Source organism: Scyliorhinus torazame, chromosome 1 (assembly GCF_047496885.1).
Source record: "Scyliorhinus torazame isolate Kashiwa2021f chromosome 1, sScyTor2.1, whole genome shotgun sequence".
NCBI classification, from domain to species: Eukaryota; Metazoa; Chordata; class Chondrichthyes; order Carcharhiniformes; family Scyliorhinidae; genus Scyliorhinus; species Scyliorhinus torazame.
In genome coordinates, this window is record NC_092707.1 from 291,411,303 (window position 1) to 291,439,119 (window position 27,817).

At 47.8% G+C, this 27,817-nt stretch overlaps 1 protein-coding gene across 5 annotated transcripts in view; it reads left to right on the plus strand.

Moving 5' to 3' along the window:
- utrn (utrophin) overlaps positions 1-27,817 on the plus strand; it is a 770,758-nt gene that overhangs the window by 665,114 nt on the left and 77,827 nt on the right. For all 5 annotated transcript variants that reach the window (XM_072507465.1, XM_072507476.1, XM_072507484.1 and 2 more), the window contains one exon: positions 9,301-9,502. In XM_072507465.1, coding sequence (XP_072363566.1) covers positions 9,301-9,502 — 202 coding nt within the window. The remainder of the gene's footprint in view (positions 1-9,300; positions 9,503-27,817) is intronic.

Here is a 27,817-nt window from a genome sequence, read left to right on the forward strand (position 1 = left end):
ACAAGATAAGAATTTTAAAATGGAGGTGTTATTTAACTGGGAACCAATGCAAGCTTGTGTGCTCCAGGATGGTGGTGAATGGGACCTGGTGTGTATTCGGACACAGTCAACAGAGTTTTTGGATGATCTAGCATTTAAGAAGGATAGAACTTGGGAGGCCAACCTAGCATGTATTTGAACAGTAATGTGTCGAGGTAATAAAAGTATTGATGAGGGTGAATTTATATAGGCACAGTTGAGCAACATCACAGATGTGGAAATAAGCAGTCGGGAGTTCATCTTGGGGTTAATTATGACACAGAGTGCAAACAGTTAGTCTCAGGCAGTCACCAGAGGTACCAAGGTGGGAATGAGGAAAAACGCTATTGAAGGTGATTTTCTGGCTATGATTAGATAGTGTGATGAGCTTAAGAATTTCGGATATATTGTATTATAAGTATTTGATGAAGTAAGGGTTAAAAGACTGGGTTAGCATGTGTTTGACTGCTGAAATCATGTTTTTAAAAATTATTAGGTTGAAAGACAAAGCTTTTGGGAGCCAGAGATGCAATTAACCATCGTAAATAGCTGGGCTAATGCAATTTTGTGTTGATTAAGGGGATTCCCTGGGGAGTTAATTAGTTTGCAGCTTGATGAGATGATGACGTTGTTGATTGGAGCTAGGGCATCAGGCGTATCGAGAAAGCATTTTCAGTAGATTTTTTAAAATTCATTTATGAGATGTGGGCGTCGTTGGTTGGACCAGCATTTATTGCCCATCCCTAGTTGCCCTTCAGAAGGTGGTGGTGAGTTGCCTTCTTGAACCGCTGTAGTCCCTGTGGTGTAGCGACACCCACTGTGCTGTTAGGGAGGGAGTTCCAGGGTGTTGCCCCAGCAACAGTGAAGGAATGGCGATATATTTCCAAATCAGGGTGGTGAGTGACTTGGAGGGAACCTCCAGGTGGTGGGGTTCCCAGTATCTGCTGCTCTTTCCTCCTTGGTGGTGGTAGTCGTGGATTTGGAAGGTATTGTCTCAGGAACTTTGGTGAGTTCCTACAGTGCATTTTGTAGATAGTACACATGGTTGCCACTGTTCGTCGGTGGTGGATGGTTTGAATGTTTCTGGAAGGGGGTGCAATCAAGCTCTCCTGGATGGTGCTGAGCTTCTTGAATGTTGTTGGAGCTGCACTCATCCAGGCAAGTGGAGAGTATTCCATTACACTCCTAACTTGTGCTTTGTAGATGATGGACAGGCTTTGGGGGATCAGGAGGTGAGTACTCGCCGTAGGAATCCTAGCCTTTGACCTGCCCTGGTAGCCACAGTATTAATGTGGCTAGTTCAATGGTAACCCCCAGGATGTTGGTTATGGGGGATTCAGAGATGGTAATGCCATTGAATGTCAAGAGGCTCTCTTGTAGGAGATGGTCATTGTGTGGTGTGAATGTAACTTGCACTAGTAGGCCCAAGCCTGGATATTGTCCCGGTCTTGCTGCATTTGAACATGGACTGCTTCATTACCTGAGGAGTCGCGAATGGTGCTAAACATTATGCAGTCGTCCGCAAACATCCCCACTTCTGACCTTGTGATGGAAGGGAGATCATTGATGAATTGGCTGAAAATGGTTGGGCCATCAGTGATGACCTGGAGTTGAGATGATTGACTTCCAGCCACCACAACTATCTTCTTTTATGCCAGGCATGACCCCCCCCCCCCCAATTCCCATTGATTCCAGTTTAGCTGGGGCTTCTTGATGCCATACTCGGTCAAATGCTACCTTGATGTTAAGGTAAGTCACTCTTACCTCACCTCAGGCATTCAGCTCTTTTGTCCAAGTTTGAACCAAGGCTGTAATGAGGTCAGGAGCTGAATGACCCTGGCGGAACCCAAACTGAGCATCCGTAAGCAGGTTATTGCTGAGTAAGTGCCGCTTGATAGCACTGTTCATGATTCCTTCCATCACTTTGCTGATGATGGAGAGTAGACTGATAGGGCAGTAATTGACTGGGTTGGATTTGTCCTGTTTCTTGTGTACAGGACACACCTGGGCAACTTTCCAAAATGCCGGGTAGATGTCAGTGCTGTACTATTGCTAGGATATTGTCAGGGCCCATAGCCTTTGCAGTATCCAGTACCTTTAGTTATTTATTGATATCACTTGGAGTGAATCGTATTGTCTGAAGAATGCCATTTGTGATGCTGGGGACTTCTGGAGGAGACCGAGATGGATCATCCACTCGGAACTTCTGGCTGAAGATTGTTACGGATGCTTCAGCCTTCCCTTTTCGAAAGAAAATCCATTGGATTAGTTGGATCTTTATTTTCCTGCCTCACGGCGCCGAGGTCCCAGGTTCGATCCCGGCTCCGGGTCACTGTTCGTGTGGAATTTGCATATTTTCCCCATGTTTGCGTGGGTTTCGTCCCCACAACCCAAAGATGTGCAGGGTAGGTGGATTGGCCACGCTAAATTGCCCCCTAATTGGAAAAAAATTAATTGGATACTCTAAATTTATATTTTAAAAAAAGATCTTTATTTTCCATAAGAATGCATCTTGTTATTTCTGATTGATAATTTACCAGGGAAGTTTTTCAAGAAGTCAGTTGCTCTATGTATCATGATTTTTGTGGCAGAGATCATAGTGCAGTTGCAGCTAAAGACTTGCACAACTTTATCTTCTATAATCTTGTGTCGATTGTATTTTAATGAATTTTGCTGATTTGATCAGACCTCGTTGATTTACACCCACAGCCATCATATTGTCTAAGATTTATACAAACTAGCACAACTGAGCATGGCTGTTTCCAGCAAATGTGCAGTATTTTAGACGCCACTTCGTCTCATGGGTGATCCTACGTGAAACAACTTGTTGAATGATTCAAATACTGAAAAATTCAAGTATGATTTTGTGGAATTCAGATCTTGAACTGAAACTGACCAGTTTCTATATCAAGATCAAACTGAGGAATTAACTTTTTGAAGAATGTTCTGATGCAGAGATAGAGTAATAGCTTCCTGAGAAATCATGGGGGACAGGCCAGGAAGTTAAACAAACTGAAAAAACACCAAGCTTGACATGAATCCTATGTTATGTGTTTAATGCATTTGTCACAAAGTTACACAATGAGGATATTTTGTTGGAGTTTGTCAAAGGATAGCCCCATTCTTAAGATTAGACCTTGATGCACTTCTGGACAAGACCAGAACCTTGCAGGATTATCCCTTATATGTGAGGGGGAAGAATGATAATGCTATTTTGATCATTGAATTTATTTCACAGCAGAAGTACATTTGTGTGTGCCTGAAATAACAGTTTCTGCACTTCAGTAGAAAAGAATCAACATATAACTTTCTTCTGTTAATGTGTTAAACCATTAATATTCTGTTTCTTGACATGGGAGCGCTGTTAGCTATGGGGATTTGCCAAGCTACTTTAATGTGAATCTAGATATCAGGTGTCTGATTTATCCCATTCATCCATTTCCTCTTTGAGATCTAGAAGAGTCGCAGTGCACATATTGGGTCATTTTGACCATTCTCCAGATGCCTTATAGATTTTGCATAGATCCTCCTAAATCTGATCTCCCTCTAGTGTTTAACCTTTAAGTAAGACAATGGTCTTCAAACTTTACGGTTGGACATTTTCAAATGAATTCACCATCTCTGACTTCCCCATCTTAAATATGAAAGTGCTATGTATAAAGAATGTTTTAATAATGCTTTTAAGAAAACAGCTGTTTACTTACAGATTGCAGGGAGATGATTGTCCTCAGTGTGATATTTAACAGGGACACTACTATAGTACAATAAGCGATTTTCATTTTTTCATTTCATTTCATAAATGCTTGACTGCTAATTTATCAACCGCAAGTTCGCCAAAAAACTGGTTTCATCAATCAGAAAAAGTGTGGGTTTGTTTTATGTATTTTTAAAAACCGTATATTTATGATTTATATATAATTGTGAGTATTTATATTACAATAATTAAAAGTTAGTGTCAGATTGAAGCACCCCAGAGTTGTTTGCATTAGTGATCAATAGTGGATCTCTGTTTTTGGCCACTGCTTTCCAACCAATCAGCACACAACGAAGCGGTGCTTATCAGAGTTGGTTGGGGTGAGAACATTATTAGTGTTAATAACAATTAATTTCGAATTATTGAAGCAGGCTTAGGTTAGAAATCTTTTATTTCAATATGCATCATATAAAATTATGACGGAGACAATTTAATTTGTGGACCGCACAGAAAGTGTCTCCCACAGATGTAGGTGGAATTATCCTCTTGTGGGGGCGGAAAGGAGAATGTTGCCCCTCGCAAAGGTATGTCACCCATATTGCGCAACCCCAGTCTCATTAAATATGCATTGGGAGGGTTTCGTGAAGTTTCATACAGTGGGGCAGGCCGGATGGTTCACACCCCACCGTCAGATCTGGGTGTCATTTTTAAAACGTGTCCAGACATAACTGACCCACCATTGAAGAAAGAAGATGGGCCTTCTAAAGCCTGAAGGTGAACCTCATCAAAGACACTGAAGCTGGATGATTCACCTAATGGATGCACCCCCACCCACTTCTGCATGTTCCAGGATCCACACTCACTAGAGACCTCCTCCCGAACTCTGGAGGCAGTCCTAGACTACCTTCAGCTAACTGCTGATATATACAAGCCACGTTGATCCAAATATGTCCTGGACCAATGTGATTCCCTGCTGGCAGCGTGGATGGTTGGGTGTGGTGGGCCTTCCAATCGGGTCTTGTTGAATGGTGAGAGCCTCTGGGAAGGTCGGGATCAGTTCAGTGGCGGCGGGGCCATGGACTGCAGCCCCGGCGGTACATTACTTGGAGAGGCCGATGGAAGATTGGGGAGTGGAGTGAGGCCTGCGCGATGTGGATGTGGCATCAGGCCAGTCTGACCAGGAGAGCTAATTGGAGGGCTAATCAAGCTTTTCTCCAAACACCAGTAATGAGCTAAGGAAGCCAACTACAAGGGAATCGCACCAGCTCTTCCACTTCCTGACTGACATCCGGCACAAAAAACAACAAGAGGCTGCAGCTAGATTTTAATTTTTTTTTCCAAGGTGGCGCCGGAGCGTGGTGACTCTTTGCAAGCCCCCCCTCCCCTACAAATCCTCTTCCTACATCTTTTATAACTGTTATTATAGTATGCTCTTTGATTATTAATTATTATACTATGTTTTATGTATTCATTTATGGAGCGGTCTGCACGGACTATAAGCAGAACAATACTTTTTACTGTACCTCGGTACACATGACAATAAATAAATCTAATCAAAATCAAATCTGCATCCCATGAGCAGGATGCAAATCGGTTTCTCATCAGCCCTTGGAGGGAAGTGTAACCTGCCATGGCAGGCGGGAGCAGAAGATCCCACCGTCATTTACGTCAGCAAGAAACCGATTTTTGGAGCTGCCGCCGCTGATTTGTGCCGCCTCCCCCATCCGCCTTTAATCCTGCCAATAGGGGGCACGGGGAAATTCCATCCAGTTTCAGAATGATTGATATACGATACTTCTTATGTGGCATTGATTTCATTGGTACAGCTTTCCCATTATACCACTTGAGTGTAGCTGCAATGCTGATGGACTTTCTTTCCTCCTTCCCAAGCAATGCAATCTTCCCTAGATACGGTGGGAGTGGGCGGAGGTGTGAGGGTAGTTGCAGAGGATTGGACAGGAGCAAATGTGATAACGTTATTCATGAAGGAATTAAAAAAAAAAAAACATTTTATTAGGCATTTATAATTTTATAACAATAAACGTTACAAATACATCTCTCCATCTCTCACTAATCCCGCCTACCCTAAACACAAAGTAGCCTAACTAACCCCCCCCCCCCTTTATTGCCTAGGCTGGCAGTATAGCTTTCCCCAAATAAGTCGATAAACAGCTGCCACCTCTAGACGAACCCAAACGTTGACCCTCTCAGGGCAAACTTAATTTTCTCAAGTCTGAGAAACCCAGCCATGTCACTAACCCAAACCTCTGATTTTGGGGGTTTCGAGTCCCTCCACGCTAACAATATCCATCTCCGGGCTACCAGGGAGGCAAAGGCCAAAACGTCAGCCTCTCTCGCCCCCTGGATGCCCGGATCTTCTGACACTCCAAAGATCGCCACTCGGGACTCGGCGCCACCCTTGTTTTAAGTACCGTGGACATGACATCCGCAAATCCCTGGCAGTATTCCCTAAGCTTCCGAATGGCAGCTCCCCCAGTTTCCTATCCTGTCCCCTCGTCTGGATCGCAAACATCTCACTTTTACCCATGTTCAATTTGTACCCTGAAAATCGCCCAAATTCCCCATAGATCTGCATAATCGCCCCATCCCCCCCTAACGGGTTCGAAATATATAGGAGCAGGTCGTGTCGTATAGTGAGACCCTATGTTCCATCTCCCCCCCCGCCCCCCGGACTATCTCCTTCCAGTCCTTTGATGCTCTAAGCCCCATCGCCAGTGGCCAAAACAAACAACAGTGGGAAGAGAGGATATCCTTGCCTTGTCCCCCGGTGCAGTTTAAAGTAGTCCGACATCAGCCAATTCGTCTGTACCCTCGCCACCGGTGCCTGGTACAGCAACCAAACCCAGTCAATCAAGTCCTGCCCAAACCCGTCCCAACACCTCTCACAAATAATTCCACTCCACCCGGTTGAAGGTCTTTTCCGCGTCCATAGCGACCACTATCTCCATCTCCCTCCCCTCGAAGGGCTCATGATCACATTTAAGAGCCTTCTAACGTTGGCCTTTAGCTGCCTGCCGTTAACAAACCCCGTCTGGTCTTCCCCTATCATCTCTGGGACACAATCTTCTTTCCTTGAGGCCAAGATTTTAGCCAGCAGTTTGGCATCAACATTCAGTGGAGAAATTGGCCTGTATTACCCGCATAGCTCTGGGTCCTTCTCCCGCTTCGGGATCAACAATATCGAAGCCTGTGACATTGTTGGGGGAAGGACACCCCGTTCTCTGGCCTCGTTAAATGCCCTCACCAGCAGTGGGCCCAGCATCCCAGAAAACTTCTTGTAAAATTCCACGGAGCATCCTTGCAGGCCCGGGGACTTGCCCGACTGCATGACCTCCAATCCCTCAACTGCTTCTGCAATCCCGATCGGGGCTCCCAACCCCTCCACCAACCCTTCCTCCACCTTCGGAAACTTGAAACCCTCCAAGAATTGCCTCGTCCCCTCCACCCCAGCTGGGGGTTCCGACTCATACAGCCGACTATAAAACTTCTTAAACACCCCGTTCACCCCTGCTGGGTCCATGACAATATTCCCTCCTCCGTCCTTCACTCTTCCTATCTCCCTGGCCGCCTCCCTTTTCCTTAGCTGGTGTGCAAGCATCTTGCTGGCTTTCTCGCCATTCTCATGTATCTCCCTCCTCAGCTGCCCCATCGCCTTCCATGTAGACAACAGACCAAACTCCATCTGTAGCTTCTGCCGCTCCTTCAATAACCCTGCTTCCAGGGCCTCCGAATATCTCCTGTCCAACTGGAGTATTTCCCTAACCAGCCTTTCTATCTCTCTTTGCTCCGCCTTCTCCTTATGGGCCCGTATTGAAATTAGCTCCCCTCTAACCATTGCCTTTGATGCTTCCCATACCGTTGCTGCCGAGACATCCTCCATATCGTTTATTTCCAAGTAGTTCTGGATGGCCTCCCTCACACGCCCACACCCCTCCTCATGAATGAGGAGTCATGAATGGTGTTGAACATTGTGCAGTTATCGCAAACATCCCCACTTTTGAGCTTATGATGGAAGGGAGGTCATTGATGAAATAGCTGAAGATGGTTGGGCCTAGGACACTACCCTGTGGAACTCCTACAGTGTTGCCCTGGAGTTGAGATGATTGACCTCCAACAACCCCAACCATCTTCCTTTGTGCTAGGCATGACTCCAACCGGCAGAGTTTCCCCCTTGATTTCCATTGCTTGAGCTCCTTGATGCCACAACCGGTCAAATGCTGCCTCAATGTCAAGGGCAGTCATTCTCACCTCACCTCTGGGTTCAGCTCTTTTGCACCAAGGTTGTAATGAGGTCAGGAGCTGAGTGACAATGGCAGAACCCAAACTGAGTGTCAGTGAGCAGATTATTGATGAGCAAGTGCCACTTGATAGCACTGTTAAAAACTTCTTTCATCACATTCTCATGATCGAAAGTAGACTGCTGGGGCAGTAATTAGCTGGGTTGAATTTGTCATGCTTCATGTTGAACTCCTGAAATTACCTGAAGCTCGCCCCCACAAGTGTGATGGAAGAAGAGACAATCAATGATTTCAAAGGGAAATTTGATGGGCACATGTAGGATATAAACTTCCAGGGCATTGGGAATGAAGGGGAGGAAGGCAACTGACTGGATTGCTCAGTGTAAAGCTAGCATGTACTCGATGGGCTAAATGGACATAAATGTTTCTGTGACTGATGCTTATAAAATTCATCTTGGTCATTCAAATTGATACAACCTCTGAAGGTGTCATCTCTGATCTTACCATTGGATTTTATTTATGGTGGTTCTGTTACATTAGGATGGTTCACTTGACATTTCATGTTTTGACTGAGTTATGCTGGGGCATTTTGGCTGCATGCTGAACTAACGTTGAAGCGAGGTTTGCTGAACTGCTACTTTTTTTTTATTGAAGGCACTATGGCAAAACAGCAACATTTAAAAAAAGGAGAAATCTAGGCCAAACCCCAAAGTGCCAAACACCATTGAAATGAACAATAACTTGTCAACCAAGAAATAACAGCTGTGACATAAAGTCAGCTGTGACATAGAGTCAGCTGTGACATAAATTACGATTTAAAATAATGTAAAATGCCAGACAGGAGAAATAGGAAAACTATGGTTTGAGACCCTGGCAAAGATCTAATTAGAGTGCAAAATGAGATGTGTTGGATTTTGAACATGGTGCAGACGGACGGAAGATGAAAAGCATAAACATTTTAGTTAGGCAGGATCCGTAATATACAGTGCTACCCTTCCACCATCAATCCACAGAAGTGACTAAATAGAATTACAGAACATGCCCAACATTGCTGACAGCTCCCTAGTTAGATTTCAGATACAAGATTTCAGACTTGTTGTTTGGCTCCATACCTCATGGTTTTTATGCTGCACCTCCGTCTTTCCCAGGTTGCTCTCCGAACTGCTCCTTTACAATGAGGTGGCCTGCTTTTGACATTCTAAAATATTTCTCTGAATTATTGTATTTATTTCTGGGACAGAAATGAATGAATAAATTAATGTACATTTTGTTTGAATTGCTCTAGTAAGTTAAAGCCTTTATTGAAGTTGTTTCCTTCCTCCTTTGTAGTGGATCTGTTGGAGTTACACACAGCACAATGCATCTTCGAGCAGCACAAATTGACACAAAACGAGCAACTTCTAAATGTGACTGAAGTGATCAACTGTTTAACAACCATTTATGATGGCTTGGAACAAAACCATAAGGACTTGGTCAATGTGCCACTCTGTGTCGATATGTGTTTGAACTGGCTGCTGAATGTCTTTGATACGTACGTACTGTTTTCACCTGTTGGTTTGGATTGACTTCAAGTTCATAAACTGACTATTTTATATTGTATTTTGATATATGCTTAGTCAGCTAAGCAAATGTGGGGATTGTCAATTAACTGAAATTAATGCTCCTATATACTGGAGACAAGCCCCTCCATTCAATTTTGCATGTGCCTCCTCCTCCCATCACCACCACCACCTCCTCAGACCCGCTGAGGGATGGGGAGTGGGGGATGTAAAATTCTGGCCACTGAGCATTAGGAACAAGAGCTATAATCTCCTTCACCAGCTAAGTAATTTACCTATGGAAACAGTACAAACCATTACTGCCTCACAGCGCCAGGGAACCGGGTTTGATTCCCGCCTCGAGCGACTGTCTGTGTGGTGCTTGCACTTTCTCCCCGTCACTGTTTGGGTTTCCTCCGGGTGCCCTGGTTTCCTTCCACAGTCCAAAGATGTGCATGTTAGGTGGATTGGCCATGCTAAATTGCCCCTTAGTGTCCAAAGGCTTAGGTGGGGTTACAGTGAAAAGGCAGGGGCCTAGGTGGGGTGCTGTTTCAGAGAGTCAGGTTCAGACTCGATGGGCCAAATGGCCTCCTTCTGCACTGTAGGGTTTCTATGATTCCTGTAAGAAGTCTTCCAACACCAGGTTAAAGTCCAACAGGTTTGTTTCAAATCATTAGCTTTCGGAGCACTGCTCCTTCCTCAGGTGAATGAAGAGGTAGATTCCAGAAACATATATGTAGACAAAGTCAAAGATGCAAGACAATGCTTTGAATGCGAGCATTTGCAGGTAATTAAGTCTTTACAGATCCAGAGATAGGGGTAACCCCAGGTTAAAGAGGTGTGAATTGTCTCAAGCCAGGACAGTTGGTAGGATTTTGCAAGCCCAGGCCAGATGGTGGGGGATGAATGTAATGCAACATGAATCTAAGGTCCCGGTTGAGGCTGTACTCATGTGTGCGGAACTTGGCTATAAGTTTCTGCTCGGCGATTTTGCGTTGTCGCGCGTCCTGAAGGCCGCCTTGGAGAACGCTTACGCGGAGATCAGAGGCTTGAATGCCCTTGAGCCTCCATGTGACTTCGAATCACAAAAAGTTTATGGGGATAGAATAAGCCCACTTGGCCCATTGTGTTTTTACTGGTCAAAAATCTACTATGCTTTTTTGAGAAACCTGCAACCAAGGTTTCTGCCATTCCTGTCCTTTTAATCATGTTTCTGTAATGGCTGTGATATCAGACTGCCGCATTTCTATCTGTGCTCTCAGCTCATCTGCATTATTTGCTAGCCTTGGGTGGTTCTATTATTATTGCTCAATTCATTGTCCCTTGTTGGAGATGGTCATTGCCTGGCACCTGTGCAGCACGAATATTACTTGTCAGCCCAAACCTTGATATTGTCCAGGTCTTGCTGCATTTTAACATGGATTGTTTCAGTATTTGAGGAGTTGCAAATTGTGCTGGACATTGTGCAGTCATCAACGAATATCCCCACTTTTAATTCATTTTACTAGATGTGGGCGTTGTTAGCTAGGCCAGCATTTAACATAGAACATAGAACAATACAGCGCAGTACAGGCCCTTCGGCCCACGATGTTGCACCGAAACAAAAGCCATCTAACCTACACTATGCCATTATCATCCATATGTTTATCCAATAAACTTTTAAATGCCCTCAATGTTGGCGAGTTCACTACTGTAGCAGGTAGGGCATTCCACGGCCTCACTACTCTTTGCGTAAAGAACCTACCTCTGACCTCTGTCCTATATCTATTACCCCTCAGTTTAAAGCTATGTCCCCTCGTGCCAGCCATTTCCATCCGCGGGAGAAGGCTCTCACTGTCCACCCTATCCAACCCCCTGATCATTTTGTATGCCTCTATTAAGTCTCCTCTTAACCTTCTTCTCTCCAACGAAAACAACCTCAAGTCCATCAGCCTTTCCTCATAAGATTTTCCCTCCGTACCAGGCAACATACTGGTAAATCTCCTCTGCACCCGCTCCAAAGCCTCCACGTCCTTCCTATAATGCGGTGACCAGAACTGTACGCAATACTCCAAATGCGGCCGTACCAGAGTTCTGTACAGCTGCAACATGACCTCCCGACTCCGGAACTCAATCCCTCTACCAATAAAGGCCAACACTCCATAGGCCTTCTTCACAACCCTATCAACCTGGGTGGCAACTTTCAGGGATCTATGTACATGGACACCTAGATCCTTCTGCTCATCCACACTTTCAAGAACTTTACCATTAGCCAAATATTCCGCATTCCTGTTATTCCTTCCAAAGTGAATCACCTCACACTTCTCTACATTAAACTCCATTTGCCACCTCTCAGCCCAGCTCTGCAGCTTATCTATATCCCTCTGTAACCTGCTACATCCTTCCACACTATCGACAACACCACCGACTTTAGTATCGTCTGCAAATTTACTCACCCACCCTTCTGCGCCTTCCTCTAGGTCATTGATAAAAATGACAAACAGCAACGGCCCCAGAACAGATCCTTGTGGTACTCCACTTGTGACTGTACTCCATTCTGAACATTTCCCATCAACCACCACCCTCTGTCTTCTTTCAGCTAGCCAATTTCTGATCCACATCTCTAAATCACCCTCAATCCCCAGCCTCCGTATTTTTTGCAATAGCCTACCGTGGGGAACCTTATCAAACGCTTTGCTGAAATCCATATACACCACATCAACTGCTCTACCCTCATCTACCTGTTCAGTCACCTTCTCAAAGAACTCAATAAGGTTTGTGAGGCATGACCTACCCTTCACAAAGCCATGCTGACTATCCCTGATCATATTATTCCTATCTAGATGATTATAAATCTTGTCTCTTATAATCCCCTCCAAGACTTTACCCACTACAGACGTGAGGCTCACCGGTCTATAGTTGCCGGGGTTGTCTCTGCTCCCCTTTTTGAACAAAGGGACCACATTTGCTGTCCTCCAGTCCTCTGGCACTATTCCTGTAGCCAATGATGACATAAAAATCAAAGCCAAAGGTCCAGCAATCTCTTCCCTGGCCTCCCATAGAATCCTAGGATAAATCCCATCAGGTCCCGGGGACTTATCTATTTTCAGCCTGTCCAGAATTGCCAACACCTCTTCCCTACGTACCTCAATGCCATCTATTCTATTAGCCTGGGGCTCAGCATTCTCCTCCACAACATTATCTTTTTCCTGAGTGAATACTGACGAAAAATATTCATTTAGTATCTCGCCTATCTCTTCAGACTCCACACACAATTTCCCATCCCTGTCCTTGACTGGTCCTACTCTTTCCCTAGTCATTCGCTTATTCCTGACATACCTATAGAAAGCTTTTGGGTTTTCCTTGATCCTTCCTGCCAAATACTTCTCGTGTCCCCTCCTTGCTCGTCTTAGCTCTCTCTTTAGAACCTTCCTCGCTACCTTGTAACTATCCATCGCCCCAACCGAAACTTCACACCTCATCTTCACATAGGCCTCCTTCTTCCTCTTAACAAGAGATTCCACTTCCTTGGTAAACCACGGTTCCCTCGCTCGACGCCTTCCTCCCTGTCTGACCGGTACATACTTATCAAGAACACGCAGTAGCTGATCCTTGAACAAGCCCCACTTATCCAGTGTGCCCAACACTTGCAGCCTACTTCTCCACCTTATCCCCCCCCCCAAGTCACGTCTAATGGCATCATAATTGCCCTTCCCCCAGCTATAACTCTTGCCCTGCGGTGTATACTTATCCCTTTCCATCCTTAACGTAAACGTCACCGAATTGTGGTCACTGTCCCCAAAGTGCTCTCCTACCTCCAAATCCAACACCTGGCCTGGTTCATTACCCAAAACCAAATCCAACGTGGCCCCGCCTCTTGTTGGCCTGTCAACATATTGTTTCAGGAAACCCTCCTGCACACACTGTACAAAAAACGACCCATCTATTGTACTCGAACTATATCTTTTCCAGTCAATATTTGGAAAGTTAAAGTCTCCCATAATAACTACCCTGTTACTTTCGCTCTTATCCAGAATCATTTTCGCCATCCTTTCCTCTACATCCCTAGAACTATTAGGAAGCCTATAAAAAACTCCCAACAGGGTGACCTCTCCTTTCCTGTTTCTAACTTCAGCCCATACTACCTCGGAAGAAGAGTCCCCATCTAGCATCCTCTCCGCCACCGTAATACTGCTCTTGACTAGCAGCGCCACACCTCCCCCTCTTTTGCCTCCTTCTCTGAGCTTACTAAAGCACCTAAACCCCGGAACCTGCAACATCCATTCCTGTCCCTGCTCTATCCATGTCTCCGAAATGGCCACAACATTGAAGTCCCAGGTACCAACCCATGCTGCCAGTTCCCCTACCTTGTTTCGTATACTCCTGGCATTGAAGTAGACACACTTCAAACCACCTACCTGAACACTGGCCCCCTCCTGCGACGTCAAATCTGTGCTCCTGACCTCTATACTCTCATTCTCCCTTACTCTAAAACTACAATCCAGGTTCCCATGCCCCTGCTGCATTAGTTTAAACCCCCCAAAGAGCACTAACAAATCTCCCCCCCAGGATATTTGTGCCCCTCAGGTTCAGATGTAGACCATCCTGTCTGTAGAGGTCCCACCTTCCCCAGAAAGAGCCCCAGTTATCCAGAAATCTGAATCCCTCCCACCTGCACCATCCCTGTAGCCACGTGTTTAAATGCTCTCTCTCCCTATTCCTCATCTCACTATCACGTGGCACGGGCAACAACCCAGAGATAACAACTCTGTTTGTTCTAGTTCTGAGCTTCCATCCTAGCTCCCTGAAAGCCTGCCTGACATCCTTGTCCCCTTTCCTACCTATGTCGTTAGTGCCAATGTGGACCACGACTTGGGGCTGCTCCCCCTCCCCCCTAAGGACCCGGAAAACACGATCTGAGACATCACGTACCCTTGCACCTGGGAGGCAACATACCAAACGTGAGTCTCTCACGCTCCCACAAAATCTCCTATCTGTGCCCCTGACTATAGAGTCCCCAATTACTAATGCTCTGCTCCTCTTCCCCCCTTCCCTTCTGAGCAACAGGGACAGACTCCGTGCCAGAGGCCCGTACCCCATGGCTTACCCCTGGTAAGTCGTCCCCCCCACAAGTATCCAAAGCGGTATACTTGTTTCTCAGGGGAACGACCGCAGGGGATCCCTGCACTGACTGCTTTTTCCCAGCCCCTCTTACAGTTACCCACCTATCTCCAATCTTTGGTGTAACTAATTCCCTGAAGCTGCTATCTATGACCCCTTCTGCCTCCCGAATGATCCGAAGTTCTTCCAACTCCAGCTCCAGTTCCCTAACTCGGTCTTGGAGGAGCTGGAGATGGCAGCACTTCCTGCAGGTAAAATCAGCAGGGACACTAACTGCATCCCTCACCTCAAACATCCTGCAGGAGGAACATTGCACTCCCTTCCCTGCCGTTCCTCTAACTTTCTACCAAGATCTGGCTAACAACTAAATTAAATTTTTTATAAAAAATAATAATAATATAATAAAATATGGTACTTACCTCAGACCAATGGGTTTTATTATTAGGTTAGAGGAGGAGGGCGGGTGGGAGACACTACACGTGTAGTGTCTCGGGTTTCCTCTCCACCAGAATTTATTGGTGAGGGTCTTCCCAGACGTCCGCGGGTCGACTTCCTGTTCCCGCCTAAAACACTAATTTTAAAAAAAAAACAATGTTCTCACCTCCTGCTGAAATTGACTAACCAGCCAGCTGTTCTCCCGCCAAAATCGACTGGCCTGCCCCTGCAAAGACAAGTGCTTTTAAAGGACAGACTTACCTCCCAGCAACCACTTCCGCACTGCTCCCGCTGAAACTGACTCACCGGCTGATTCTCCCGCCGAAATCGACTGGCCTGCCCCTGCAAAGACAAGTGCTTTTAAAGGACAGACTTACCTCCCAGCGACCACTTCCGCACTGCTCCCGCTGAAACTGACTCACCAGCTGTTCTCAAGCCGAAATCGACTGGCCTGCCCCTGCAAAGACAAGTGCTTTTAAAGGACAGACTTACCTCCCAGCGACCACTTCTGCACTGCTTCCGCTGAAACTGACTCACCAGCTGTTTTCACGCCGAAATCGACTGACCTGCCCCTGCAAAGACAAGTGCTTTTAAAGGACAGACTTACCTCCCAGCAACCACTTCCGCACTGCTCACGCTGAAACTGACTCACCAGCTGATTCTCCCGCCGAAATCGACTGGCCTGCCCCTGCAAAGACAAGTGCTTTTAAAGGACAGACTTACCTCCCAGCAACCACTTCCGCACTGCTCCCGCTGAAACTGACTCACCAGCTGATCCTCCCGCCGAAATCGAATGGCCTGCCCCTGCAAAGACAAGTGCTTTTAAAGGACAGACTTACCTCCCAGCGACCACTTCCGCACTGCTCCCGCTGAAACTGACTCACCAGCTGTTCTCACGCCGAAATCGACTGGCCTGCACCTGCAAAGACAAGTGCTTTTAAAGGACAGACTTACCTCCCAGCAACCACTTCCGCACTGCTCCCGCTGAAACTGACTCACCAGCTGATTCTCCCGCCGAAATCGACTGGCCTGCCCCTGCAAAGACAAGTGCTTTTAAAGGACAGACATACCTCCCAGCGATTTCTTGATTTATTGCCCATCCTTAGTTGCCCTTCAGAAGGTGGTGGTGAGCTATCTACTTGAACTGCTGCAGTCAGGTGTAGGTACATCCGCAGTGCTGTTAGGGAGGGAATTCCGGGATTTTAACCCAGTGACAGTGAAGGAATGGCAAGATATTTCCAAGTCCGGATGGGGAGTGATTTGGAGGGGAGTCTTCAGATGATGGTGTGGATGTGGGTTTGGAAGGTGCTGCCGAAAGGAACGTTAATGAGTTCCTGCAGTGCATCTTCTGCTGCTTCTGTTCGTCAATGTGGAGGGATTGGATGTTTGTGAAGGGATTTAAGTGTGAAATCAAGCGGGCGGTTTCATCCTTAGTGATATCGAGCTTTTTAAAAAAAAAAAAAAAAAAAATTTAGATTACCCAATTCATTTTTTCCAATTAAGGGGCAATTTGGCATGGCCAATCCACCTACCCTGAACAGCTTTTGGGTTGTGCGGGCAAAACCCACGCAAACACAGGGAGAATGTGCAAACTCCACACGGACAGTGACCCAGAGCTGGGATCGAACCTGGGACCTCGACCCGTGAGGCTGCAGGGCTAACCCACTGCGCCACCGTGCTGTCCCCATTATCGAGCTTTTTGAGTGTTGGAGCTGCTCTCATTCAAGCAAGTGGAGAGTATTCCATTACACTCCTGACTTGTGCCTTGTAGATAGTGGACAGGCTTTGGGGGGTCAGGAGGTGAGTTACTCGCCGCAGAATTCATCGCCTTTGAAGTGCTCTGGTAGACACAGTATTTATATGGCTAGTCCAGTTCAGCTTCTGGTCAATGGTAATCCTCAAGATGTTGATAGTAGGGGATTCAACGATGGTAATGCCATTGAATGTTAAGCACGTTGGTTAGGTCCTCTCTTGTTGGAGATGGTAATTGCCTGGCACTCTGGTGGTGCAAATGTTACTTGCCACTTGTCAGCCAAGCATGAATTTTGTCTAGTTTTTGCTACACATGGACAGTGACTGCTTTTGTATCCGTCGAGTTACAAATGGTGCTGAACATTGTGCAGTCATCTGTGAACATCCCCACTTCTGACCTCGTGTTCGACAGAAGGTCATTGATGAAACAACTGAAGATGGTTGCACCTAGTTGGACCTAGGACCTGAGGCACTCCTGCAGTGATGCCCTAGAACTAAGATGACTATAAAGTGCTTAATGTTGATGTATAAAGTGCATTATGGTGTCCTGAGGTCGTAAAAGCCACTTTATAAATACAAATCTTTATTTTATGAATTTCTTGTTTTTAAAGTATTTTTATAACTTTTTTGTTAGTGCCACAAGTAGGCCTACATTACACTGCAATGAACTGACTGTGAAAAGCCCCTCGTCGCCACACTCAGGCGCCTGTTCGGGTACACTGAGGGAGAAATCAGAATGTCCGATTTCTCTAACAAGCACGTCTTTTGGGACTTGTGGGAGGAAAGCGGAGCACCCGGAGGAAACCCACGCTGACACGGGGTCGAACCTGGGTCCCTGGCGCTGTGAAGCAACAATGCTAACCACTGCTACCATGCTGCCCCAATTCAACTTTTGTCATTTTATATCAGAAAATACAAAAAAGTACAAATATTCCAAACAACAATCAACTAAAAGAAAACCAAAACAATAATCTAGTAAACCAAAAAGCCCCCTCTGCCCCCCTCCCTCCTGGTGTATTTGACTTTTTGAGGTACAAAACTCCTATTTAGTCACCCAGCCATGCCAAGGCACTAGGTGGGTGGTATTGCCAGCCTCCAACTCATCAGAAGATTCGCCTCCGCACAACCAGCGATGTGAAGGCCAGGACATCTATCCCCTCCCCATCCATCCACAGCTCTGCCCGTCCGATACCCCAAATATAGCCACTAAAGGACAGGGCTCCGGTTCAATGTTCATAATTGCCGATACGGTGCTGAAAAAAGACACCCAAAAAGCCACAAGCTTGGGACAGGACCAGGACATGTGATTTGCGAGCCCTCTCGAACAGCATTCACACCTATCCTCAAACCCCGCAAAGAAACGGCTCATTGTGGCTTTAGTGAGGTGCACCCTAAACACTACCTTGAGCTGGATCAGGCCCAGCCTAGCACAGGATGACGTAGCGTTCACCCTGCAAAGGGCCTCACTCCACACCTCCTCCTCCAATATAGGCCCCAGCTCCTCCTCCCATTTGACCTTCACCCCTTCCACCAGGACCAGATCCTCCCCCAGAATCCACCCATATATGCCAGGCGTACTACCCTCTTCTGATCCCGCACAAGATAAAATTCTCTCCAATCAGGTTGATGGCGGCACCACCGGGAATATCGGGAACGTCCATTGAACATAATTTCGTACATGGAGGTACCTGAACACACCCGAGCCCAAGATCCCAACTTTCTCTTTCAACTCATCCAGGCTGGCAAACCGCCCCTCCAGGAATAAATCACTCACCCTCTCCAGTCCCTTCCCCTTCCACCCCTCAAATGTCGCATTCAACTTCGCCGGCTCAAAGTGGTTCATAGAAATGGGGGCCCGACTTGACACTGACCCCAACTTGAAATACTGACAGAGTTGCCTCCATATTTTTAAAGTGGAGACAACCACCAGGTTTGACGAATATTTTGCTGGAGCAAATGTCAGACTGCAATGTCACCAGCACCCCCAAACTGGACCCTCTACACAAACCAGACTACATCCGCACTCAGGTAGACCCTGGGTCTTCACCCCAACCCAACACCTTCGCTGCGTTGGCGGCCCAGTAATAAAACATCAAAGTAGGCAGCACAAGTCCCTCTGACTGTCTGTCCCTCCGCAGGATCCCTTTCCAAATCCTTGGAGTTTTTCCCGCCAATACGAAACCTGATGTAAGCAGCTCAATCCCCGAACAAATTACTTGGATAAAAATACCGGAAGACCGTGAAATAAGAACAAGATTCTCAGTAAGATGTTCATCTTGATAGATTTGAACCCGGCCCGCCTTTCACTGGCTCTCCCACCTTTGCAGGTTAGCATTGACCCTACTCACTAGGCTGGTATAATTCAGCTTGCGGATCTGCGCCCAATCCCAGTCACCTGGACCCCCAAATACCAAAAGCTTGTCCCAGTCAGGTGGAAAGGTAACCCCCCCCCAAGACCGGCAGCCCTCCCAGAAGTGCTGACCACAAAATACTGACTCTTCCCTAAATTTTGCTTGTATCCAGAGAAGGAGCCAAAGTTCTTCAATATACTCATTATGGCCTTCATAACTGTCCCCGGGATCCCTCATGTATAGCAGAACGTCATCCGTCTACAATGACACCGTGTTCCACCCCCACCCCTAACTATCCCTCTCCACTTATTTGAGGCCCTCAGGGCAATAGCCAGTGGCTCAATCGCCAACACAAACAAGAGACATAGGACACCCCTGCCTTGTCGCGCTATACAGACTAAATGGACCTCAAACTCCGGATAAAAGCAAATGTTGGAATCTGAAACCAAAGAGAAATGCTGGAAAATCTCAGAAGGTCTGGCAGCATCTGTAGGGAGAGAAAAGAGCTAATGTTTTGAGTCCAGATGATCCTTTGTCAAAGCGGGTCAAAGCTTTGTCAAACTCCTGATGTTGATATGAATGCTTGCAGAAGGAGCCTCATAGAACAACCGCACCCAGGGCCCAACCAAATTTCTCCAAAACTGTGAAGAGGTACCTCTACTCGACCCTATCGAACACTTTTTCTGCATCCAGTGAACAATTATCTCGGGTTCTGTCCCAACCGCTGGATTGAGAACCACATTAACCAGTCGCCTCACATTGGGCAAAAACTTTTGGTCCTTCATAAATCCCGCCTGGTCCTCCCCAACTGTATCCGGGAGGCAAGGTTCCAACCTCAACGCCAGGATCTTGGCCAAATGTTTTGTGTCTACATTGAGCAATGACATTGGGCGATATGACCTGCAATCTGTGGGATCCTTATCCTTTTTCAGGAGAAGAGAATGCCTGCACACTTGTCTGGGGGAGAGAACCCTGCCAGCGAATTGTTAAACATCTCCATCAATAACAGAACCAGTCAATCCGCAAACCTCTTGTAGAATTCCACCAGGAACCTATCCGGCCCCGGTGCCTTCCTTGTCTGCATTTTTCCTAACCCTGTTAGGACCTCCTCCAATCCCAGCGGTGCCTCCAGCTCTTGCCGTGATTCCTCCTCCACCTTTGGAAACTCCAGACCCTCTAAAAGCTCTGCATTTTCCCACTTGCCCTCTGACGGCTCCGACCTATAAAGCCCCTCATGAAAGGTCCAAAATGCCTCATTCACCTTGTCCAGGGTGGAAACTAGCCTGCCCTCAGAATCCCTAACCTGTATGATCTCCGTCGCAGCCTCCTGCTGCCTTAGCTGGTGAGCTAAGAGACGGCTGGCCATCTTCCCACACTCATACACCACCCCAATCAAACGTCTCAACTGGCGCACCGCCCTATCTGTAGGGAGCAGGCCAAATTGCATTTGCAACTTTTTCCTGCTTGCCAATAGTTCCGGAGTTGGGTTGCTCGCATATCCACGGTCCACTCCCAGGATCTCATCCACTAACTTCTGCGGCTCCTTGCCTCCCCGTCCATGTGTGCCTTCTATTATATGATCTCCCCTCTAATCATCGTCTTCAACGCTTCCCATAGAGTAGAGGGCGAGACCATCCTATTCTCATTGACCTTCACATATTCCCTAAGATAAAAGCAAATTACCGCGAATGCTGGAATTTGAAACAAAAACAGAAAATACTGGTTAATCCCAGCAGGTCTGACAGCAACTGTGGAGAGAGAGAGAAGGGAGCTAACGTTTCGAGTCTGGATGACTCTTTGTCTAAGCTTTGACTAGGTATTGGCGGCCAACAACCACCTTATAAAGTTTACATTGTCGACACTTCCGGTGGTGGCTATGAAGGAGTAGGTTGCACATTTGGTGGCTCCCGCTCGGGTCGGAAGACCTTTTTCCCAGATTTTTTGTCGGATCTGAAGTGGAAAATTGATGTTGGCCGCAATTGTGAAGAGGAATCCTACATTAGTGCATGGAGAAGCGGACCAGGAGTGCTCGCAAAGGAAGAAATAGGTGAACGGAGAAGGCTTGGGTTGAGGCTGCAGTGGGAGACAGCATGGCGGACGACCGGAGTTCTGGCTTGACGACCCAGCGGTCGACGGAGCAGCTGATGCAGTTCATACAGGAGGGCTTCGCCAAGCAGACACAGAAATGCTTGGTCCGATTGAGGAATTGATTGCGCGGCTGGAACTCAGACTGGCTGCTCAAGATCGGGCGGTCCAGAAAATGGAGAAGGCACTGACTGAGCAGGAGGAGCACCAAACTGCAGTGGAGTTGGAGGTGGGGATGCTGAGAGACCAGCAGAAAAGGCACCAGGAGAAGGTGAAGGATCTAGAGAACAGATCCCGCTGGCAGAACCTGAGAATTGTGGGTCTCCCGGAGGGATCCGAAGGAACGGACGCAGTCATTAACCCAGGGCTAGACCAATGTAGCTCAAGGACAGGTAGGATGCCGTCAATGGCAAAGGAGCTAAAGGGGTTTATGGAACAGTTGGGGGGTGGACCCATGGAAATTTGGGCGGCCGAGAGTAAAGGAGTTTTCCTTCTACTCGCACGTGCATAGAGTATACTCCCACATTGATTTTTTTATCCTGACTAGGGCTTTACTGATGGGGGTAGTGGACACTGAGTATTCAGCGATCACGATCTCGGATCATGCCCCGCACTGGGTTGACCTACAGGTGAGCAAGGAAGGTAGCCAGCGCCCACACTGGAGGCTGGACATGGGACTTTTAGCTGATGAGGTGTGTGGGCGGCTGATGAAATGTATCCAGAACTATCTGGAAGTCAACGACACGGGGGACGTTTCGGCTGCAGTGGTCTGGGAGGCGTTGAAGGCGGTGGTTAGAGGGGAGCTGATCTCGATACGGACCCACTTGGTGAAGGCAGACAGAGCAGAGACGGACCGACTGATAAAGAAAATACTACAGGTCGACAGGAGGTATGCGGAGACCCCAGAGGCAGGGCTTCTAAGGGAACGACGGAGACCACAGGCGGAGTTTGGCTTGTTAACTACAGGGTAGGCGGTGGAGCAGCTGAGGAAGGCAAGGGGGGACGATCTATGAATATGGGGAGAAGGCCGGTAGAATGCTTGCGCAGCAGCTTAGAAAGTGGGAGGCGGCCAGGGAGATTGGGAAAGTAAGGGACAGGGATGGGAACCTGGTCGGAGATTCAGCTGGGGTCAATAAGGCGTTCGAGGAATTTTACAGCAGGCTGTATGAGTCGGAACCTCCAGCTGGGCCGGAGGGGATGAGGCAATTCTTAGGGAGGCTGAAGTTCCCGAAGGTTGATGAAGAGTTGGTAGAAGGGCTGGGGGCCCCGATCGGGTTGGAAGAGATAGCAGATGTGCTGAACGCCATGCAGCCGGGTAAAGCCCCAGGACCAGATGGGTGCCTCGTGGAGTTTTACAAAAAGTTCTCTGGGATACTGGAGGCACAGGAGAGAGAGAGGAGGCTGCCTCTGACGATGTCACAGGCCACTATCTCATTGATCCTGAAGCGGGATAAGGACCCGGAGTTACGGGTCCTCCAGACCAATCTCCCTACTAAATGTAGATGCCAAATTGTTGGCTAAGATAGTGTCCTCAAGGATTGAGGACTGCGTCCCAGACGTGATTGGGGAGGATCAGATGGGATTTGTTAAGGGGAGGCAGTTGGTGGCCAACGTAAGAAGGCTGTTGAATGTAATTATGATGCCCCCAGAGGGTAGGGACGTAGATGTAGTGGTCGCAATGGACGCAGAGAAGGTATTTGACTGGGTGGAATGGGATTATCTGTGGGAGGTACTGGGGCGGTTTGGATTTGGGCGGGGCTTTATTGACTGGGTCAGGCTGCTGTATCAAGCGCCCGTGGCAAGTGTTCGGATGAACAGGCTGACATTGGGCTATTTTAGGCTGCACCGGGGGACGAGGCAGGGATACCCCCTGTCCCTGCTGTTGTTCGCACTGGCCATAGAGCCGCTGGCAATTGCGTTGAGAGCCTCAAAGGGCTGGAGGGGGCTGGTCCGGGGAGGGGTGGAACACAGAGTCTCGCTATAAGCGGACGATCTGCTCTTATATATGTCGGACCCATTGGAAGGGATGGAAGTAATTATGGGGATTCTGGGGGATTTTGGCCGGTTTTCGGGTTATAAATTGAACATGGGGAAAAGCGAGATGTTCGCGATCCAGGCAAGGGGGCAGGAGAGGCAATTGGGGAATCTGCCGTTTAGAGTGGTAGGGGGAAGCTTTCGGTACCTATGCATCCAAGTGGCGCGGGAATGGGAACACATCCACAAGCTTAATCTGGCCCGACTAGTAGACCAAATAAAGGAGGATTTTCGGAGGTGGGACGTGTTCCCGCTGTCACTGGCTGGGAGGGTTCAGACAGTGAAAATGATGGTTCTCCCGAGATTCCTGTTTGTGTTTCAGTGCCTCTCCATCTTTATTCCTCGGTCCTTTTTTAAACGGGTCAACAAGGCGATCTCGGGCTTTGTATGGGCGGGCAAGACCCCGCGAGTTAAAAAGGGAATGTTGGTGCGTAGCAGGGGGGGAAGGTCAGGCTGGCACTCCCGAACTTTAGTAATTATTACTGGGCGGCGCATATACCCATGATTAGGAAGTGGGTGGTGATGGGGGGGGTCGATGTGGGAGCGAATAGAGGCGACATCTTGTAAGGGCACTAGACTGAGGGCGTTGGTAACGGCGCCTCTGCTGTTCCCGCCGGCACGCTACTCCAGCATCCCCGTGGTGGTCGCGACCCTGAGAGTCTTAGGGCAGTGGAGGAGACATGTGATAGCAGAGGGAGCATCGGTCTGGGCTCCAATTTGCAATAATCACCGGTTTGCCCCGGGGAGGTTAGATGGAGGGTTCCGGAGATGGCAGAGAGCAGGGATCGAGAGGATGGTCGATATGTTTATCGAGGGAAGCTTTCCCAGCTTGAGGGAACTGGGGGTGAAATTCGAACTGGCGGGAGGGAATGAATTTAGGTACCTGCTGGCGCGGGACTTCCTACGCAGGCAGGTCTCAGCCTTCCTGCTCCTACCACCAAGGGGGATACAGGCAGGGTAGTTTCCAGAGTATGGGTGGGAGAAGGGAGGGTTTCGGACATTTATAAGGAGCTTATGGGGGTCAGAGGAAACACAGACCGAGGAGCTGAGACACAAATGGGAAGAGAAGTTAGGAGGAGAGATAGAGGATGGTCTCTGGGCGAATGCATTGAGTAGAGTCAACGCGTCCACAACGTGCCAGGCTCAGCCTGATCCAGCTTAAGGTTGTTCACTGGGCTCACATGACAGTGGCCCGGATGAGCAGGTTCTTTGGGGTAGAAGACAGGTGCGCAAGGTGTGCGGGAGGGCCAGCGAGCCATGTTCATGTGTTCTGGGCATGCCCGAAGCTTAGGGGATTCTGGCAGGGGTTTGCAGGTGTCACTCATGTCCAAGGTGTTAAAAACAAGGGTGGCGCCGAGTCCAGAGGTGGCGATTTTCAGGGTGTCGAGAGACACGAGAATCCAGGAGGAGAAAGAGGCAGGCGTTCTAAACTTTGCTTCCCTGGTAGCCCAGAGACGGATATTATTAGTTTGGAGGGACTCGAAGCCCCCGAAGTCGGAGACCTGGCTAACTGACATGGCTAGCTTTCTCTGTCTGGAGTAAATCAAGTTCGCCTTGAGAGGGTCAATGTTTGGGTATCGCCCGGAGGTGGCAGCTGTTCGTCATCGACTTTAGGGAAAATTAACTGTCAGCAAAAAGGGGGGCGGGGGTGCTGTGGGGCTAGTTTAGTGTAGAGTAGGGGGTTAGAAAAGGTGGGATCTGTGAGAGAGGAAGACGGCTTTTGCACTATGTTTATAATTGTATGTACACTGTTTCTTTGTTACTGTTTGAAGGAAACCAGCTATTTCTGATAGGTAAAAGGATTATTGATTTAGCCATTTTGATGTAAAATTCATTTTTAAATGAATTCCATCATGATACTGCAAACACAACCTCAGATTACAAAGCATACAGCTTACAATAATAAAAACATAGTTTTGAAACATTTGAAACGTTTGCAGCCTTACTAGAAGCAAATGAAACAATTCAATAAAGGTCAAAAAAGCGCTCCATAAGTTAACATGAATTTACCATTGTTCAAAATGTGAATAAGTATAGCAGCCAGCAGAAACCAGATCTGATTAAAAGTGTAAGTCACATTCCAATACACAGCAAACACCCAAAGATGCAACATATTCACATCTATGTTGCACATTGATGATTGACAACTAACCACCCAATCAAATGCATTTTAGACTCATCCAAACCAATCAACACATTACAGGGGTAGGAACTGATGGAGTCAGACTGATATCATTTTCCTTAAAGATAGAGGTCCGGGCAGCCATTTTCATTCGGGGATCACTCTATACTATTTATCCAACTACTCGCTATCCTTATTTCGTATTTCCATATTTCTACTCATAACTCTAAACTCTGCGCAAGCTGTTTGCCTTGAGCAAGAAACCATTACTGTATTTTTGAAAGTTCAATTTGTTTGTAAGCCACTAAGTTTGATTATATCTCTTAAAGTCTTCTGCTGGCAGGGGCTTTATTGAGAACATTTGATTTGTAACCACAATAAAAGATTTCATTTTGCACCCGAGACGTGTTGCTTAAATTTCTACTGAGTTAAAGTGTATACGAGACTACACTGAACCGCATGGTAGATTGCAACAATCGACGAAGTCGGCAGGATGTAATAACCGGTTTGATGTAAATACTAAAGCCCATGTCAAAATTCATTTTAAAATGGCTAAATCAATAATCCTTTTACCTATCAGAAATAACTGGTTTCCTTCAATGTTATAAAACCATAAATACCTCAATAAAATGTTTATTAAAAAAAATTAAAGTTTACATTGTCCCAATTCAGGGCATACACATTCACTAACACCATCGACTTTCCCTCCAATGTGCCTGCAATCATCAAGTACCGACCGCCCTGATTAGCCAGAACCTTCACGCTTGGAAGTGGACCCTTTCATTTATTAAAATCACCCCCCCCCCCCCCCTCCAAGGTGGCCACTGGCCCCACCCCAAGAGTGAGACAAAGAAAATACCCTGGTCACTGTAGCTTTCTACTCCCCACCCCCAGGCTTGCAGAATACCTGCCGCCTTGTCTAGCTCCCTCCCCCATCAAAGAAACAAAATGACTCACTGTGCCTCATCAAAATTGGCTCAACGTGTCACATTCCCTCCTCCTACTCCTTAGTGGGCAGCACGGTAGCACAAGTGATTAGCACTGTGGCTTCACAGCGCCAGGGTCCCAGGTTCGATTCCCCGCTGGGTCACTGTCTGTGCGGAGTTTGCACGTTCTCCCCGTGTCTGCGTGGGTTTCCTCCGGGTGCTCCGGTTTCCTCCCACAGTCCAAAGACGTGCAGGTTAGGTGGATTGGCCATGATAAATTACCCGTAGTGTCCATAAGGGTTGGGAGGGGTTATTGGGTTGCGGGGATAAGGTGGAAGTGAGGGATTAATGTGGGTCGGTGCAGACTCGATGGGCCGAATGGCCTCCTTCTGCACTGTATGTTCTATGTAATTCTATGTACTCCATTCCCATTCTCTAACTACGCCTGCTTGCTAGTGAGTAGCCCCCATACAGGATCTCCACCCAAAAAGCCAACCAAAATAAGAACATAATTCTCCCTGGCATGCCCTCCCCACCCAGGTGCCCTAACGTCCTTACTATACTCCTCTTCCCCTCCAAGTACCACATCAAACACCCCTTTTACAACCCTGACATCCAAGTAAAAATAAGAATAAGAGACATTAACACATTGCAATACGACATTGTCAGCAACCCCATCCTGTCTTTCACATAAAAAGTTCCCTTCGGCCCTCAGACCAGTCCCAGTCCTTTCTCTTTAATGAAGTGCTCTGCCTGCTCCAGTGTTTCAAAGAAATGGGCCGGGTTCTTCAATCCTGCAGCCAACTTCTGACGCCAGTGTGAAAAGTGGCGTGAGCCACTCCGGCGTCAATGGGCCTCACCTGGCAGCTATCCACCCCTTTCTCGGGGCTAATACGGCGCCAGAGTGGTCTCCACAGCTCCGGCGCCCGAAAGCTGGCGCGCCACGGCCGCCACGAGTTCGCACATGTGCGTGGGTTTCTGTCTCCGTGCCGGCCCCTGGGCAATATGGCGGAGCCCTACAGGGGCCCAGCGCGAAGGAACATAGACTCCCACGGAACTAGCCCATTCGCCGATCGGTAGGCCCCGATCGCGGGCCAGACCACCGTGGAGGTCCCCCCCCCTCCCCGGGGTCGGATCCCCCCCGTCCCCCCACCAGGACAGCCCTCGCAGACAGAACTCCGAGGTCCCGCCGGATGGGACCCTATGTAACCCATGCCGGCGGGACTCTGCTGATCCCGGCGGGCACTTGGCCCGTCGAGGGCCGGAGAATTGCCGGGGGGGCCATTGAACCGGCCCCCGACCGGCGCGGCGGCGATCTCGCAGACGCCCGAGAATCGGCACCGGAGAATCGACGGGCCGGGGTCTGGGAGTCAATTGGGACTCTCAATCGCGCTATATACAACACCCTGATTCGCACACCTTTGTTATGCATTACCACCTTTGCCTCCATCTATGTCCCAATATCCTGGTAGATCCCCACTGTGTGCCCTTCCCAGTCAATAT